Source organism: Limulus polyphemus, unplaced genomic scaffold, assembly GCF_000517525.1.
Source record: "Limulus polyphemus unplaced genomic scaffold, Limulus_polyphemus-2.1.2 Scaffold2329, whole genome shotgun sequence".
Taxonomy (NCBI): domain Eukaryota; kingdom Metazoa; phylum Arthropoda; class Merostomata; order Xiphosura; family Limulidae; genus Limulus; species Limulus polyphemus.
The window spans coordinates 167,028-182,840 of NW_013667939.1; the positions used below are offsets into that span (position 1 = coordinate 167,028).

The 15,813-nt window shown below is 31.7% G+C and overlaps 3 protein-coding genes and 2 long non-coding RNA genes across 6 annotated transcripts in view; 2 read left to right on the forward strand and 3 right to left on the reverse strand.

Moving 5' to 3' along the window:
- LOC106466632 (cilia- and flagella-associated protein 45-like) overlaps window positions 1-6,981 on the reverse strand; it is a 17,370-nt gene extending 10,389 nt beyond the window's left edge. Inside the window, exons 1-7 of the mRNA XM_022394675.1 lie at window positions 6,814-6,981; window positions 5,713-5,844; window positions 4,950-5,047; window positions 4,194-4,338; window positions 3,395-3,565; window positions 2,702-2,880; window positions 1,492-1,660 (exon numbers count right to left, since the gene is read on the reverse strand). Of these exons, the coding sequence (XP_022250383.1) occupies window positions 1,492-1,660; window positions 2,702-2,880; window positions 3,395-3,565; window positions 4,194-4,338; window positions 4,950-5,047; window positions 5,713-5,844; window positions 6,814-6,816 (897 nt within the window). The 5' untranslated portion in view covers window positions 6,817-6,981. The remainder of the gene's footprint in view (window positions 1-1,491; window positions 1,661-2,701; window positions 2,881-3,394; window positions 3,566-4,193; window positions 4,339-4,949; window positions 5,048-5,712; window positions 5,845-6,813) is intronic.
- The window catches only part of LOC106466636 (dolichyl-diphosphooligosaccharide--protein glycosyltransferase subunit DAD1-like), a 27,087-nt gene extending 14,934 nt beyond the window's left edge, over window positions 1-12,153 (forward strand). Inside the window, exon 3 of one of the 2 annotated variants that reach the window (XM_022394687.1) lies at window positions 12,072-12,153. The gene's annotated coding sequence lies outside the window, so the exon portion shown is untranslated. Of the gene's footprint in view, window positions 1-6,510; window positions 6,599-12,071 lie in introns of those variants that run through there. The other variant, XM_022394689.1, reaches the window with a different exon arrangement.
- On the reverse strand, window positions 11,169-12,772 carry LOC106466635. Its single transcript, XR_001291282.2, has 2 exons — window positions 12,663-12,772; window positions 11,169-12,252 (listed from the first exon to the last, which is right to left on the reverse strand). It is a non-coding gene; the product is annotated as an uncharacterized LOC106466635 (long non-coding RNA).
- LOC111087576 overlaps window positions 12,684-15,813 on the forward strand; it is a 6,702-nt gene continuing 3,572 nt past the window's right edge. Inside the window, exon 1 of the long non-coding RNA XR_002612255.1 lies at window positions 12,684-12,766. This is a non-coding gene — a long non-coding RNA (uncharacterized LOC111087576). The remainder of the gene's footprint in view (window positions 12,767-15,813) is intronic.
- Window positions 14,192-15,813, reverse strand: part of LOC106466634 (Golgi apparatus protein 1-like) — a 3,263-nt gene continuing 1,641 nt past the window's right edge. The window contains exons 3-4 of the mRNA XM_013926927.2: window positions 15,053-15,190; window positions 14,192-14,323 (exon numbers count right to left, since the gene is read on the reverse strand). Of these exons, the coding sequence (XP_013782381.1) occupies window positions 14,207-14,323; window positions 15,053-15,190 (255 nt within the window). The 3' untranslated portion in view covers window positions 14,192-14,206. The remainder of the gene's footprint in view (window positions 14,324-15,052; window positions 15,191-15,813) is intronic.

Genomic DNA, 15,813 nt, shown 5'->3' on the forward strand with positions numbered 1-15,813 from the left:
CAGACAATTTAATTCTAATATTTTAATGTTTCTTTAATTTTATTCTTTATATCCTTTGTGAGCCAACCTGGTTTTTTTATTTGCAGCCACCCTCTTTTGTTTGTAAGAAATATTCCCAAACATCAGTAACGTTTGCCTGCATCCAGGTGTTCCCTAATCTCTACCCTATGAACTGTGTACAATAGCATTGTTGAAGAAAAGTTTCTAAAATCCTGGCTCCCTCATGATTTGATTCTAACATTTCTCAATCTATATGCCTAAAATTATTATGACCTCATTAACAGCTGAATTCTTTATCTCAGTGTACAGTTTTCCATTAATTTTATCTGGTTGTCTGTACCAAGTCCCAACTAAAATCCTTCTCCCATTATAACCACTAACAGAAACTTAAATAGATTCAACCTCGTTGATATTAGCTTCGATATCATCAACTCGAACAGGCTATAACTCACGTTTTACACTCCTCCCTTATTAAACAACTAAAAACTTGGTATTTCAAAGAAATTCTTGTCATCAGAATTGTTTGTCTACATTTAGCCAAGTTTCAGTTATTCCCATTATAGCCATCTATTTTTTCTTATACTTCTAGCATTATAATAGTAACAGTTAAGCCTACCATTTAAAACTACCCTTTCCCCCACACTGTACCCCTCTCTACATTTTATTTTTTCTTCATTATTCTGTCCCTCACCACTGTCTAATCCCAATTTAAAGTTGCCCTTACAGTTGAATTAATAGTCCTTGCAAACAAGCCAGCCCCCTATCCTATTTACGTGTAAACCTTCTGTTCCAAAAAGCTTCCTTTTCTCACTTAACTGATCTTTCTTACATATTAATCTAAGCCTACCATTTAGCCCTTGTGATCTACTTATAATTTCATCCCTATAGTTAAGTCTTGGCAGTATCCCTGACAGAATTAAGTATTATGGCCCTTTTGTTTGAATGCTTTTATTAATGCCTCATACTCAACAATAAACTTCTCTGACCTACTTTTCCCTACATCATTAGCCTCTATTTGCTCTACAAATATCCTCGTTAAATCCTGCTGCCATTTCCTACAGTTTTAACTTTCTTTTATCCACAGTTCTCCTTAATCCACAAACTCTAAATACAACTACTCTACTGTCTTTCTTAAATGTGCACGTCAGCCCCAAATAAAACCCATTCTTTGCACCTAACAATGTGTCAGCACTTAACAATTACACGATTCCCCCCCCCTTTTTTTTTGATGATTCAGCTTTAAAGGCAATTTATTTATATGCTTCAAGAAGGCAAGCCTAATATACATATATATTTTAAGTTCCATTTTACAGTTAGTTTTAAATTTTTACACTTCATTTGAAATAGCATCAAATACAGAATTATAAGGATTGAATAAATAAACAAAAGTAGTTGCTCACTAGGAAAACAGAAAAAAGTGATGATATTGTTTTATGATACTGTTTACTTGCAGCGGTTTATGGTCCGTTTAAGAATTATTATGAATTATACCATGAGGTTGTCCTGTTGTTTTTTCTTCTCTAATATATTTTGAAATTCTTCAAGTTGTTGCTCTTCTAATTTCTTAAGCATCTGATAGCCTTCTTGTTCTTTTCTCTCTTCTTCCATTATCCTTTTTTGTTCATTTTCTCTAATCTGCTCTTGAATCATCAGTGCATGTCTATGGGAAAACATGAACAGATGAAATAGTAACTTGGATACAGTGGGAAGCCTCTCTAAGTACATACTAGGAATTACCAAAAACACTGGAGCCATGAGATATGTACCAAACATGAGACCACTTCTAAAATTCAGCTCAACTTACCAGTTACATGTCTGTAAAATATTTATCTTCCACATCAGTACTTATTCTTATTACCATCTGCTTTTATAAAGATAAGTAAATGTTCCGAACATTGCTAGGGACTGTTGTGTTCCTGATACAATCCAGTTTTGTAAATTAAACTGATATTCTTCAAATGGTAATTTTATGACATTTACATCTGTCAAAGATTTACTCCGAGTTTAGTTTATTTCCTTAGTTGTCACAAGGAAGTTTGAACTTCTCAATAAAAAAATCATCAGGTTTAAAATTGCAACAAATGTGAATAAAAATTCTATCTCTTGTGAGAAAACATGATTTCCGACAGACGAGAATATATGTTTTATATTAGTAAAGGTTACTGTTTGGTTACTCATAACATAGTAGTCTTCTCGTGTATCGAAAAAAATAAGAATAATAGTAACACCAGAAATATTAAGGTAATTTCTAATTAACTTTTACACTGGTATATGGAAATATTTCATTTTTTGATAAAAGTTTAAAAGGACCAAGTAAAGCTTAGCATTTAAAGTGCCAGACTGTGGAGCTGAGGTTCCATTGTTCACATCCTGGTATTATCACACTTTGGAGCTGTGGATGCATTATAAAAGTAACAGTCAAATCCCACTATTTGGTTTGACAAGAGTTGGCAGTGGGTAATGTTGACTAGCTGCCTTCCATATATTCTCTCAATTTAAAATCTGGGACTCTTGGTGCAACGAAACAAAGAAATAGCTTAAAAAGTTATCAGTAGTCCTAATATAACTATATTATACTAAAACTTGTTATAATATTTATCTCAGATCCTACATATGTTTAGACTTGATATCGAAAAGCTTTGTTTTCACTTAAAGATAGTATTGTTCCATATTTTTTACTTAATAAAAATCGTACACTTACCTTCGTCTTTCATCTTTCTGTTTTTTCTCTACTTCTTGTTGATGGTGAAGAGAATTTTGCCGTTCTTTTTCCATCAACTCATCCAAAATATTTTCTACTTTTTCTAGTTCTTTTTTTATTTGTTGTTTTTCCAGAATCTGAGAATCTCTTATTGTTTGACATTTGGCATTCAGTATAAGCTGAAATAAAATTTTTGTTGAGTTATATGCATTTAAAACAAAAGGGAAGTCTTTATGTTTGTAACGATCTTGATACAACACGTATTGTCAGAATGTGAAAATTACTTAAAAAATAAATGTGAAGCTGAATCTGTCATCTGATTTACCACTTGTCACTGAGTTATACTGGTTTTGGGGGTTCCAACCCTTATTAGAAACTCTGGACAAAGGCAAATTGAAAGAATAAAACGTATATCTTTGAAAAGGTTTAAATGTGAAAATAAAATAGTTACATAAAGCATAATAGAACTTAAGCTGTACTGACAAAACTATTGTTTAACTTAAAATATAAATAAATTTGCTCTTTTAAGATCCTCATCAGTTTTAAGTAAATCTCAAAGAAAAAAATATCTTTTTTGAACATCTTACTATAACAAAAAATGTTACTATAATTTTACTGATGTCACAAGTGAAAGACTTGTTTAAATTATAGGAGAATGTTCTCTACCATTAGTTACCAATGAACAGAATTTACTTCATTTAAGTGTTTGATTTCATCTTCTTGCTCTTGACGTTGTTGATTGGCTTGTTGTAAAAGATATTGGGCTCTGATGTGAGCTTCTTCCTCGAAGTCATCGAGCTTTTCATTCTGTTGTCTTTGAAGGTCTAGATTCTGAAGTATTTTCTTGCGTTTTTCAGCTGCTTCCTTTTTTAAAGAAAATTGAAAGATGATAGATACACTGTGTACATTATTTTTCATTAGCATGACTGAGATAAGTTACAAGGATTAGGTGCAAGGGTGAGGGAAGTAATGCACGTTTTAAGTATTATTGAGATATCCTCTTGCAGTTTCTTGAGGTCATTCAGAATCGCTGAACATAACGTAAGTAATGGCTGGAGATGGCTTGAATGGGTAATGAAGAAAAACTTTAATATAAGTTTAACATGACAGCAAATGTACAACGTTTCGACAACGTTTCATTACCCATTCAAGCCGTCTCCAGCCATTATTAGTCTCAAAGTGGGTTCCTCGTCATCGAATAACGTAAGTAATTGCTAGGTGCTGGAGAATGGAGAGAGGCATTGAAAAATTCTTAGGATATTTAGTTATTTCTTCATAGATTCTTGTATGTACCCATGACTTTTCAGTTAAATTAAAAAACTAATTGAATATTAAATGCTATTCTTTACACTAAAGTTGCTCCAATTCAATTTTCACACTGTAGCTGAAAATTAGAATTAATAATAAAGTAATCCTAATATCATAATCGCTATCACAAACAATGTACACTCATTGACAGTAACAAAAAAAACATATGTATATTTGATTTAACCTTTAAGGCTTCTTTCTCCTTGCTTGACATCTCCAACATTCTGTCCTGATCTTCTTTACTAAGTACTCTAGAGGCTGATCGAATTCGCTCCAACTCCCTCTCTGCTAGAATTACAGATTTAGTTTTGGATTCATTCTTTGGGATTCTGAAAACAAGAATATAGTTTATCTCAAATAATGGATCAATTCATGGGCAGGTAAAGAACTTTACAATGAAAAAATTCATTGAACTTTCATTTGTATTTCTTCTTTCTTCAGCATAGTATCTTTTTGTTAATATTGTTTTAAATATTAATATTAAAAGAAATAATGTGAAATAACCCCTATAAAATGTGCATATCAGAATAAAAAATATGTATTTTGTTAAAAACAGTCAGCTCTAAATTAGACTTTAACCTCTCTTCTATGAAACTGTAATTAAGAAAACAGACAAAATAAATTACAGTGTCACGGCAATTATGAGATTTCATTATAAGTATAAAACGTTAGTGCATATTTACTAATGATATTGTTCTCCAAAGGTAAAAGAAAATCCCCCCCCCTAAAAATGTACATAAAGTGATTGTTTTCACCATTGTTTTCTTTTGGAAAATTAACTGAGTGTTGGGCAGTGTTAACCATCTGCAGAGAATCTCAAAATGAAAGTTAATGTCAGTAAAGATTAATGCTGAGTTTTTTCTTGGAGGTAAAATTTTACGTACCCAGTGACAACCATATTAGGTATATTATTAAAATATAGTCTGACATATGTACCTACACTAAATGTCTTATCAAATCTTTTGTAATGACTTGCACAGCTGAATCCTTTTCTTTCCTCATGTTAAAAGCAGTTGATGGATGACTTGCTATCTTCACCTACAAAAAACAACATTTATACTAAAAACCAAGAAAATCCATGTCTCTTGTATTAGAATGTAAAGAAAAATAAACAAATATAACATATATTTCTTAAGAGTATAATAATGGTCAGTCATGAACATAATCATATTCTGATATGTAAGACAAGCTTTTAGTCTCTCTTCAAAAATCAAACTACATACATTAGACATTATGAAAAGTTAGTCTGCTATGTAAAAAATAGAACAGTATAAGGTATTAACCGTATTCTTTATATTGTTACATTTTTTTGTTAATATTTTTACCAGTTAAGTTACACAAGAACAAAGTTTTGATAATTTCAGTGTATTAATGTTGTATTCCTTAGAATACTAAACTGTACTCTCCATGCAAAATTTATATAATATTTATTTTCGTATAAAACAAGTACCATTTTTATTGAATCCAATTTACAGAAGTTAAAGTTTAGATACATTATGCAGTAACTATCACCATGTTGTTATACATAATTCTTTTACAAATTAACTTTAAAAAGAAATTTAATAATTAATAAAAGATAAGTTCTGAATACTGTATATACAAACAAAGGTTAAGTGTATTTGGATGGAAAATAAAGACAGAAATAAAGGAAAAAGAAGCACCAATTATATGTTTGCAAAAATTTGTATCACGCACAGACATACCTTTTCTGGTGTACCAAAAAGCGATTCATCCACTTCAGATTGATGACTGACAATGTGATAACGTGATTTACTTGATCGTGTACCTCCACTGTTTAAAGACGAGGTTATAGACTTGCCACTTTGACTCCCAACCTATCCATAGATGTAAATATAATTTTACCAACATCAAATATTTTTAGTATACAAAATTATATATTAACTCTAAAGGGTTAATCAATACAAGAACATAAAAATATTAAAACATGAAGGTTTCTGTATTTAATCCCATTTATTATTTTTATATAGACCTCACAACATAATTCACAAAGTAAGTTCTTAAATCCCACAGATGTTTGTCTTTAGCAATCAAAGATGATACTAGTAAGGTAGCATAACGTAAAAAACAACAATTTAAGAACAAGTACAAGACTGAGGAAAAGTATTGTTCATTTAAGGAGTTATGGGACATGTCTTAAAATGCATCTATTTGAAGACTGATTGTAACATACATGTCAGATGCTGGACACTGAACATGTTTTTACTTTGATCAGTTACTTCAGTAGGCTTATATCTGTAGCTTTTGTAGTAACGATACATAAATTGTGTCTTAAAACATCAATTTTTGCAACTATCAAGTAAATTCCCCAGTTAACAACAGGTAAATCCACAAGCCTGTTTATTTTATATTGTCGAAAGCTTATGAAAACTAATTCATATAGCTCATCACTATACGAAATATATTAGCTTAATAAAATACTTTGGTTTAATAGCAACGATCCCTGTAACATAATAGCCGTTTTTTAAACTTTTTTTTTCTAGTAAGATCAAGTACTAGGACAGCAGTTGTTTCACAGTTGGGTGCATTGCCCTAATTAAAGTAATAAGAAGAGCTGTTATATTTTTACGTACAAGCGGTGAGTTTTATTAAGATTTTCTTCTCTACTTTCGTTATTTTGTGGTAACCCTTACGTAAGAGGCATTGACACAGTGAGTTTATTTTACGTGATAACTTTATGGTCGTTACACAAAGTCACGGGTAAATAAATACGTAGATTTGTACCAGAACCTTAACAGTCATACGCTACTGTGGATGGGTAGCAGTAGGATATCTATTATACTCACCATTTACACTCGTCCTTTATTGTATAAATTAAACATTAAACAAGTGAGATAATCAAATTTGTTTAAAGATTGGAAAACCGTTGCTATAACAACGTCTGTAGTGCTGCCATCTGGTATCGAAATTAAAGTAGACTTTATTATTGTTTTGCTAAAACAGTTCTATTAAGAAATTAACCATAATCTTCAATATAAAATTATAAACTGAGAATGCTAAATTATATTTAATTTACTTAAACCTTTCGTGTCTGTTTTCCGTTTTATAATAATAAGTTAATCCTGATGTGATATTACAATGCCGACGGCAAACTTTTTCGTTCAGTTGACCTTTTATTTCCATTGAGTTAAAGCAGTGGTTCTCAAAGTGTGGTCCGCGGGCTGACTGGCTTCTTTTTACGAAGTTGTGTGTGGACTAAAACATATGAAAACCATTGAGCTGAAGCATTATATCAAAATGAAGTTAAACTGAAAAGTTCAAGTGGAACTAAAAAATTATAAGAGCTAAATCATATGCCTATTTTATTTCGTTTGTTTTACAAGTGAAATATTTTGGCAAACTTATCATTTCAAGACAATAATTTTGCTCATTGAATATACATCTTGATTTAATGAATTTTTTTCTGCAGTTTATACTTGTTAACAATAAGTTAAATATTTAGGTAGTTTCAATAACGTGTTTACATCTCTTACGAGAACTTTATTGAATGTGAATGTTCTTTAAAGAACAGCTCTGCTCTATAAGCAGATAAAAAAAAAGACAGACAAGATTATGGTGATAATCAAAAGTTAAGATATTTCAAAGCTGCAAACATTCTGGAATTTGGATTAAAAATAACGATTTTTTTTAGTATAGTTAAACAATTTTTAGCATAAGGAATTAAGTTATGATGTTACCTGTAAGATTAATCGATATATAATGTTTTATAATTACTTAGCCGTATCGTGAGATTGTGCAAAATACAAAACAAAAACCCTAATTGTTTACAAGTGGAAATTTTTTGGCAAAATATCATTTGGAAGCAATGATTTTGCTCAAAGATTAAAACACCTTTTTTAAATCGATTTTTCTTCTTCTTTTTGTATGCAGTTTACATTTGTTAATAATAATTTACGTTTTGAACGGTAGATTCAATAACATTGTGTAATTGTTTAGTCGTTTACGTGGTATATATTTGAATTACCGTGAGCTTGTGTAAAAAAACAAAACAAAAGTCTCATTGTTTTATTCAAGAGAGCATGGATAGATAAATAATAATAATAATAAAAAAAAAACGCTTGTCATTTCCTTAACTACAAAAATATATTTGTAAAATCTGGTGCGATTATTATTATTTTGTTGTTGTTGAATTTCGCGCAAAAGTACTCGAAGGCTATCTCATCTCGCTTTCCCTATTTTTGAAGTGATAAGACTAAAGGAAAGACATCTAGTCAACTCCAACACCGCTCTTAGGCTACTCTTTATTAACGAATAGTGGGATTGACGATCATATTCTAACGCACTCTAGGCTGAAAGGGCGAGTATATGCTATGACGATGTTCGATCCCGTGTATTGCGAGTTTAGCGTCCTAACCATAAATATATACTGTGCGATTCTTCCAGAACTGAACTCACAGTATAGGACTCTCAAGTTTTCCCCAAGTTAACGATACCTGAACTGCTAAAATAAACTAACAAACAATAACGAATTCCAAAAAGAACTGGTACTGAGAATTTGATCCCGTGTAAAAGAAAAACGTTACGTGTATTGTAAGCACTCAACAGTAAGTTTGAGGGCTTGTGATGCTAAAAATCTGGGTTCGATACAAGCAGTGGGCACAGTGCAGTTAGCCCATGGTGTTGCTTTTTTTTTAACAAAACAAAAACGTGTACAATGAGTGCAAAAGTTCAGAATATACTTTTTATAAAAACACCAAAATCGTTTATTATTTCACTGTATCTTTTTAACAGAGACTTCTTACTCATAATAAAACTTGTAAGATAGAATATTCTGATGCATTGTTTGACATTACCTTACTTATTATCAGTGAGACAGGAAATGATGTATGAAAAGCAAATGCGACGTCCTGTATTATTCACATTGTGAATTTGTTTGTCCACAAACTCTTCCAATAGTTTTTTACAGCTAGCAGGACCAAACTTGGTAGGATGGCCCAGGGTTGTCATTATCTATGTATCGTAGTATCCCCCCACTAAATCATCCCTTGATGGGGATCTAAGAATAAGTTTTTCAGTGTAGCCATACATGAATATGGCGTAAGATTTTGTGTTCCTGGTCCCCCCAGATTCAAGGAGTACCATGTTTGAAAGTGGTCTGTTTATACCCCCATTCACAAGCTAGAAGGTCCAAACATGGCACACATGCTCAGGCACAATGGGCATCTTACTGGGGTTTGTTTTCAAGTAAGACTACCCCCCCCCCCTTCCTAGGGGTAGCTATAGAAGAAACTTGGGACAATGAAGGAGATTGATCTGTACATTGGGGCCTCTTTGAATTATAAAGGACCTTTGAACCCCACAGTGGAGCATGTGTACACTATTCTGGTGTCCATAGTGTTTTTAAAAAATTTATCTTTCCCCCAAAGGTTTTAACCTTATTCAGTTTAAAAAATCAGGTAAAAGCTTCAGCTTATACATATTTAACACTGCCCCTATCTGCAAATTGGGTAAGCTCATGTTGGTCACAATGAAAAAATGACCTTTTGCAGAAATATTTTTTTTGTTTCCTTTTTTGAACAAATCATTGACCTAAAAAGACAACGAATTAGCCTATTTTTAGTTTCATTGGACCACTGATTGCTTCACATCCATGCAACCAGTGGTTCACGGGTTCATACGTACTCATCCTTGGAGGTGTTATAATGTGACAGTCAATCTCTACTATTCATTGGTAAAAAAAAAAAAGTACCACTAGAGTTGGTAGTGGGTGATGTTGACTAGCTACCTTCCCCCTTGTATATCACTGCTAAATTAGGGATAGCTAGCACAGATAGCCATTGAGTAGCTTTGTACAAAATTCAAATCAATGGATTTAAATTGCTGATGACTGATAAAAAAAAAATTCCAAATTTTAGTTGGAAATTGAACCTTGAGTAACAACGTAAAGAAAAATATATAAATAAAGTACAATCACCACTTCCAGAGAAGGGTGTTAATAACTACATTGTGTGCTTCATTACAAAATTACATTTTCCTTTTGTTTAAAATCTTTATGAAAACCTACTAAACTACTTTTAAGTTTTAGCTTCTTGTAAATAACTTCCAAATGAGGTTGTTTGCAGTTGTGGTTCTAGTTACCTAAAATTCTTTATATATCCACATCTTCACATCTCTACATAGTATTTTGCTCTAAATAAAAAAAGTTGTGAAATTCTTATCATTAATATTTTCATTTTGTATCATTTCTGCAATCAAATTCCAAGTTTTAATTTTTGGTGATTCTGCACTTGGTACAAAATGTTACTCAGTCTGTTCATATGATAAGTGTTAAAATGAGTTGTGGTTTGCATGTATATTTCGTATTTACCAAATTTTAACGTATTTGTATGGTAAACCAGATCGAGTTCATGAGACAGTTCAACCCTAGAGTTAGTTAATTTACAGTAAAAGATGCTATATAATGGTGTGGGGCTTTACATCTCTCACATGGAGCACAGATACCCCCCTGGTCTTGCATCATCTTGTGTATGTGGTGCTTTACATCTAGAGAGTTGGGATATATAATGTTTTGAGGGCAGATTTGTTTGTGCCTCATGGTGAATTGGCCACAAATTTTGTCAGTAAAACATGGAATCACTGTGATTTAGTTACTTGTACATGCAGACACCCGCTATCTGTTTTGGCACAACTGAACACTAAAACAGTGTATGGAAGGTTAAACGCAAGGCTTATGAGTACTTTCAGATGCCAAGTGAGATTTGTTACCCTGGCAGCAAGTTGACCAATCACATGACAGATCATTAGATGTCTGATCTGTATAAAAGATGAATGCGAGGTGATTATTTAATAAGACATTTTGTCTTGATATAGCTAAATCACTATAAATTCCAACTATCCTTTATTATCTACAACACGTAAAGTTGGCTGACACTCGTTCAATGGCCATCTTTTTTGTTTTCTTAATAAAAAATAGTTGGGTGAAAATGTAGTTTGTTTCAGCACAATTTGCTTTGTGTATCCAAATTTTAGCATTGCAAACTGTGAAAAGAAAATGTAATAACTCATATAACTTTCAATCTGTATTTATTCATTTTTACAAACCAGAATCTCTTTCAGTTTGTGAACAGCAGTAACTCATTTTTAAAAAAATTATATTAAACAGAATTTGGTCTTAAGTTTAAAAAAATCTATGGAAAACAAAAACAGTAAAATGCAATAATTTTATTTCAAAAAGAGCATTTTACACACGATTTTGGTCTGACACTCAATACACGAGATATAAAACTGGGTAGTTCCAAAAAATCACAGTAAAGAAACACTTTGTGAAATGGATGTGGTGCTGACTGTTTTTAATTCGAAAGCAATGGAAGAAACAAACGTTAATACTTTTTTTTTACCCCCATCTTTAAGCATATTAGAGAAAGTACAGAAGAAATAATAAGAAAACTTTTATCAATGTATTACAAAAAAAAGCACAGTTTAATATAGTCAAACTACAAACCATTATTTAAAGTCTTGAGTGAGTATATATATGTATTCAATTGTCAAAGTAAGAGATTTCTTGCTGTAAATATGGAATATCAAAGTACGAACAAAGAGAACCAAAAATTGCATATATCTATTATTAATTTATTACCACGTTCTAAATAGCAACTTTATACACAAAAAGCTGCTTTCCAGACTGTGAATACATAACTTTCCATAGTTAAACTCTCAAATCAAGTAATTTTTTAAGGCAGGGTTGTAAATGTTACAGCTAAAGACGACTGATCCCAGTAAGCTCAGTGTAATATATCAACTGCAAACCAGAATGATCTTTTGATTTTAGATGTTACATCATAACATAAAAAACATATTATCGATAAGTGAAGCTTGATATATTTGTTCGACGCACTAAAAACCCAGAATATGCTTAAAATGTTAAATTACCAGTTATTTTTACCATATCAATTATGATACAACTGTTAATTTTAAGTTACACATTATCAAAACGTCTCTCGTATGCAATAATCTGATAACACGACAAAGATCATGAATATTATTTATTATAACGTGATTGTGTAAATAAACGTATCTTCTAATCCACTCTGGTTAACTATTATAGGTTTGATGGCAATGTTCACTTGTTCTTTGCACTAGCAGTAACTTTTTTGGTAACTCGTCCACAAAACAAACCCCCAAAGAAGATTGATCCTAACACACACAGAGATATAACTATAAAGTAATTTCGGGCAGGTGAAGCAGCAACTTGCCGAACTAATTCCTCTACATTCTGCGGGAGCAACCTGAAACGAAACTTGTCTTCATTAAAAGGTATGATACGGGTTATAAGAACATTTAATATTTACCCTACCTCAGTGAAGTTCCCACTCTTTACGTACCTCAAAGTCATATAATGAACGCATAATAGCAAAAAGTAAATGAAATGGCAGAGGCCGTTTTTTTTGTTTTTGCTTTGATTTAAAAAATTAATTTGTTATTCATTCATGGTGTCAAATTACTTAATTGTTTAATAAATTATTAATGCAACTGAGAAACTTTTCCATGACAAGTATGTCAACTGTTCGTGGAACAGGTAACAACTTTTATATTTTAATTGTTTAACAATAACTCATTAACATCACAAATTGGATCTTAAAATCTTGTTAACGAGTGAGCAATAAGGTTAAGGAAAAAATATTACATATACATGTACCTCAGCAGCATATTCAAACATCTGAAGCCGTTTTGTCAGTGTAGTTTTACACTCTTCGGATAATGATCCCGTACCACTCTCGAGAACAGTCAACAGACAGGAAAGTTCTGGAAGCAACCAAGAAAAAAAAAAGGTGCAATAGTTATGGTTTTGCAAATTGTTGAATTTATAAAGATAAGTTATTAAAAGTTCTAATGGAAGCCCAATAAATTTTTCTGCCAATAGTTTGACCCTAAAAGAACTTCGATTTTACTCATACGAGTTACTGTTAATATTTTCTCCGATTCCATGATTTGCAACCATCAACTGAAAACAAACACATTAAACAAATAACGTTTTAAGATCCATTACCCAAGACTGTCATAGAAAGTTCCAAATTATTCAAGAATCTGAAATAGGTTTGGTTATGATTCTCGGATAATGAGGTCTTGATTTTCTGTAGTTGTTAATCAAAGATTGTTTTCCATTTTTGACGTGATTTAAAATGTGTTATATGAAGTCCAGCTTATAGAACTTTAATCAGTGCTTGTTTTAACTGCTATTTTATTAATCTAACGATTGTTAATTTACATATTTTTGCTTTAAGGAATAAACTAAGTGTTAGCTGAATTGTTTAAAATATACAGAAAACTAATTGCGTTTTTATATTAATATCATTCTTTTTAGAAATATATACTACTTTAGGAAAACATTTTAGTTATTATATTATCTTTGAATGTGCAGTTTTCAGTACTAGACTGGTGGTAATTATTACACACACACACACAGAACAGTTTGTTTTATAACTTTGTAAAGGGCGTATTAGATAAAAGTTTTAATTAAAATCTTTGCTGCTATATAAACGTGATCTTTTTTTATTTAATCTTCTAGGAAGTAGCTCGTTTAATTCAGGAGGGAAATGCTGATATCCAATCAGATCCCACTCTTTATCATGTCTGTATCACTGACATCAAACATTACTGTCAGGATATCCCTGCTGGACACGGAAAACGTAAGTTTCAGTTTCTCATCTTTGTTCCTAAAAGGAATTAATTCTTTTTTAAAGGTGTTATATGACAAATCCTTACCCCATGAGTAAAGCTAATTATTAATTCAACTTTGAGTTTGGTTAAAACTATCACCCAGTGGGTTAAAAAAATATATATATTCTTCTTAAAAATTATTGGGTCTCGTCAACTATTGATATAAAGACATCAACATAAGGCATTATCTAGCATAATAGACAATAACTTATAATTGCCAGATTGTTTTACGAAAAATACAAATATTAAACCAAGTTAATAATAGCTATTTGCACTTAAAGACTTTGTTTGGCTCCCTGTACACTTCTATAGAAATATAAGCATCAATATTATGGTAAGTTAACATGATGTAATTCATTCCACACAAACCACCACTCTGTGAGCTACTTTTTTATATCTTTAGTGTTAACGTATATTTGATGGTTGCTAAAGTTACCTTTTTACACTCTGGATTACTTAACATGATGTAATTCATTCCACACAAACCACCACTCTGTGAGCTACTTTTTTATATCTTTAGTGTTAATGTATATTTGATGTTACCTTTTTACACTCTGGGTTTTTGATTTTCTTGTCCATGAATCTTGCTCGTAGACAGTCCTCAACAGTCTCCTCTTGATCTTCACAACTGTTACGAATCTGGAATATATAATATCACAGGTTTTTACGTGGGTTAGAAATGAAATACACTTTACGATTGAGCTTCTTAACGCTAGCAGTGGTGTAGAAAACATAAGGTCAAACGCATTAAATATATATTTTATACAAACATGTTAATAACAGTGATTCCAGTCTCCTACACTTGACATATAATTCAAACACTCTTTCATTATTTGTGAAAGTAATAGTTAGTTCAGTTTTTATTTTTCTGGGATCTTGTGCAAAGCCCTCCCTAAGTTTGTAATGACAGACAAGAGGGTAGAGCAGCTAGTCAACACCTCCTACTACCAATTCTTTGGGCTATTCCATTCAGACTGAACGGTGGGATTTGACTATCACTCTTATAATACATCCATGGCATAAACTTTAGAGCAGGTTATTATTATTGTGGTAAAGGGATTGAAACCATGTAACGTCAGCTTTGTTTGATCCTAGTAGGATCAGAACAATCTTCTAATACCCCATTAGAGATGAAAACTGTAGTTAAACATTACATTACGTAAAAAGTCCTATATATAATGTTAAATAATCTGCATATAGATAACTAACAGTGTTATTAAATATTCAAATCTATTCTACTAAGATAACAGAATTTAAGAAGCACAAAAGATACAAAGGGGAAATAAATTCCAGAAGCATAAATAAAAAACAAAGATTAAACTAACTAAGACACCTATACTGCAGCACGTACATTATGTAACATCTTACCTCGACAGAACAAGCCTGAACTAACACTGGATCTAGCTGATAATCCTGAGCAACTTCTCTCATCACACTTAGTATTTCGGCTTCACACGTGGCCGACAAACGAGTCTTTCTGTACTGTTTCTTCAGACAAGCTACGACCTAAGTGTACATTTTTCCGAAATAAAACACAAGGTATGGTAACTGATTAGAGAACAAATGCCCGATAAAATTAAAACAATAATAACTTTTACGTAAAGCTTTCGATTATTGTGCAAACACTCTAGTATCATTATCCTATAGAGGGAGCAGCAAGCTCAATAAGTTTTAAGCACAACTTATCAGTTTACTTAGAAAATTTAAAATCTTGCATTATACCATTCACTGTGGCTGGTACACATATGGCCTATAAATTTTTTCCTTTCACTGTGTTTGGTACACATGGGGATTCTTACTTTTAAAATTCCTGCACGAAACATTGGATCATTAATTTTTTTGGTAGCTGGGGACACTCCAGATTATTTTATGGGTTTACTAGACAGCATTGGCTCTGGTGAGTTGACACGGTGAATAGAAAAAACATTCAGAGACCAAATACGTACCAGCCACAGGAGACATTCTTCACTTGAAATAGTTCAAATTTGTGGTATCGATTAGTTGTTAATTTGAAGCATGTTGTATAATTAATAGGCTTAAACATACGACAGGTTTGCTCAATGTATTTAAATGGTATGAAAAGGAAGTGTTTGTATTTTATTTTTATTTCATAAAGACATAATTAGTGT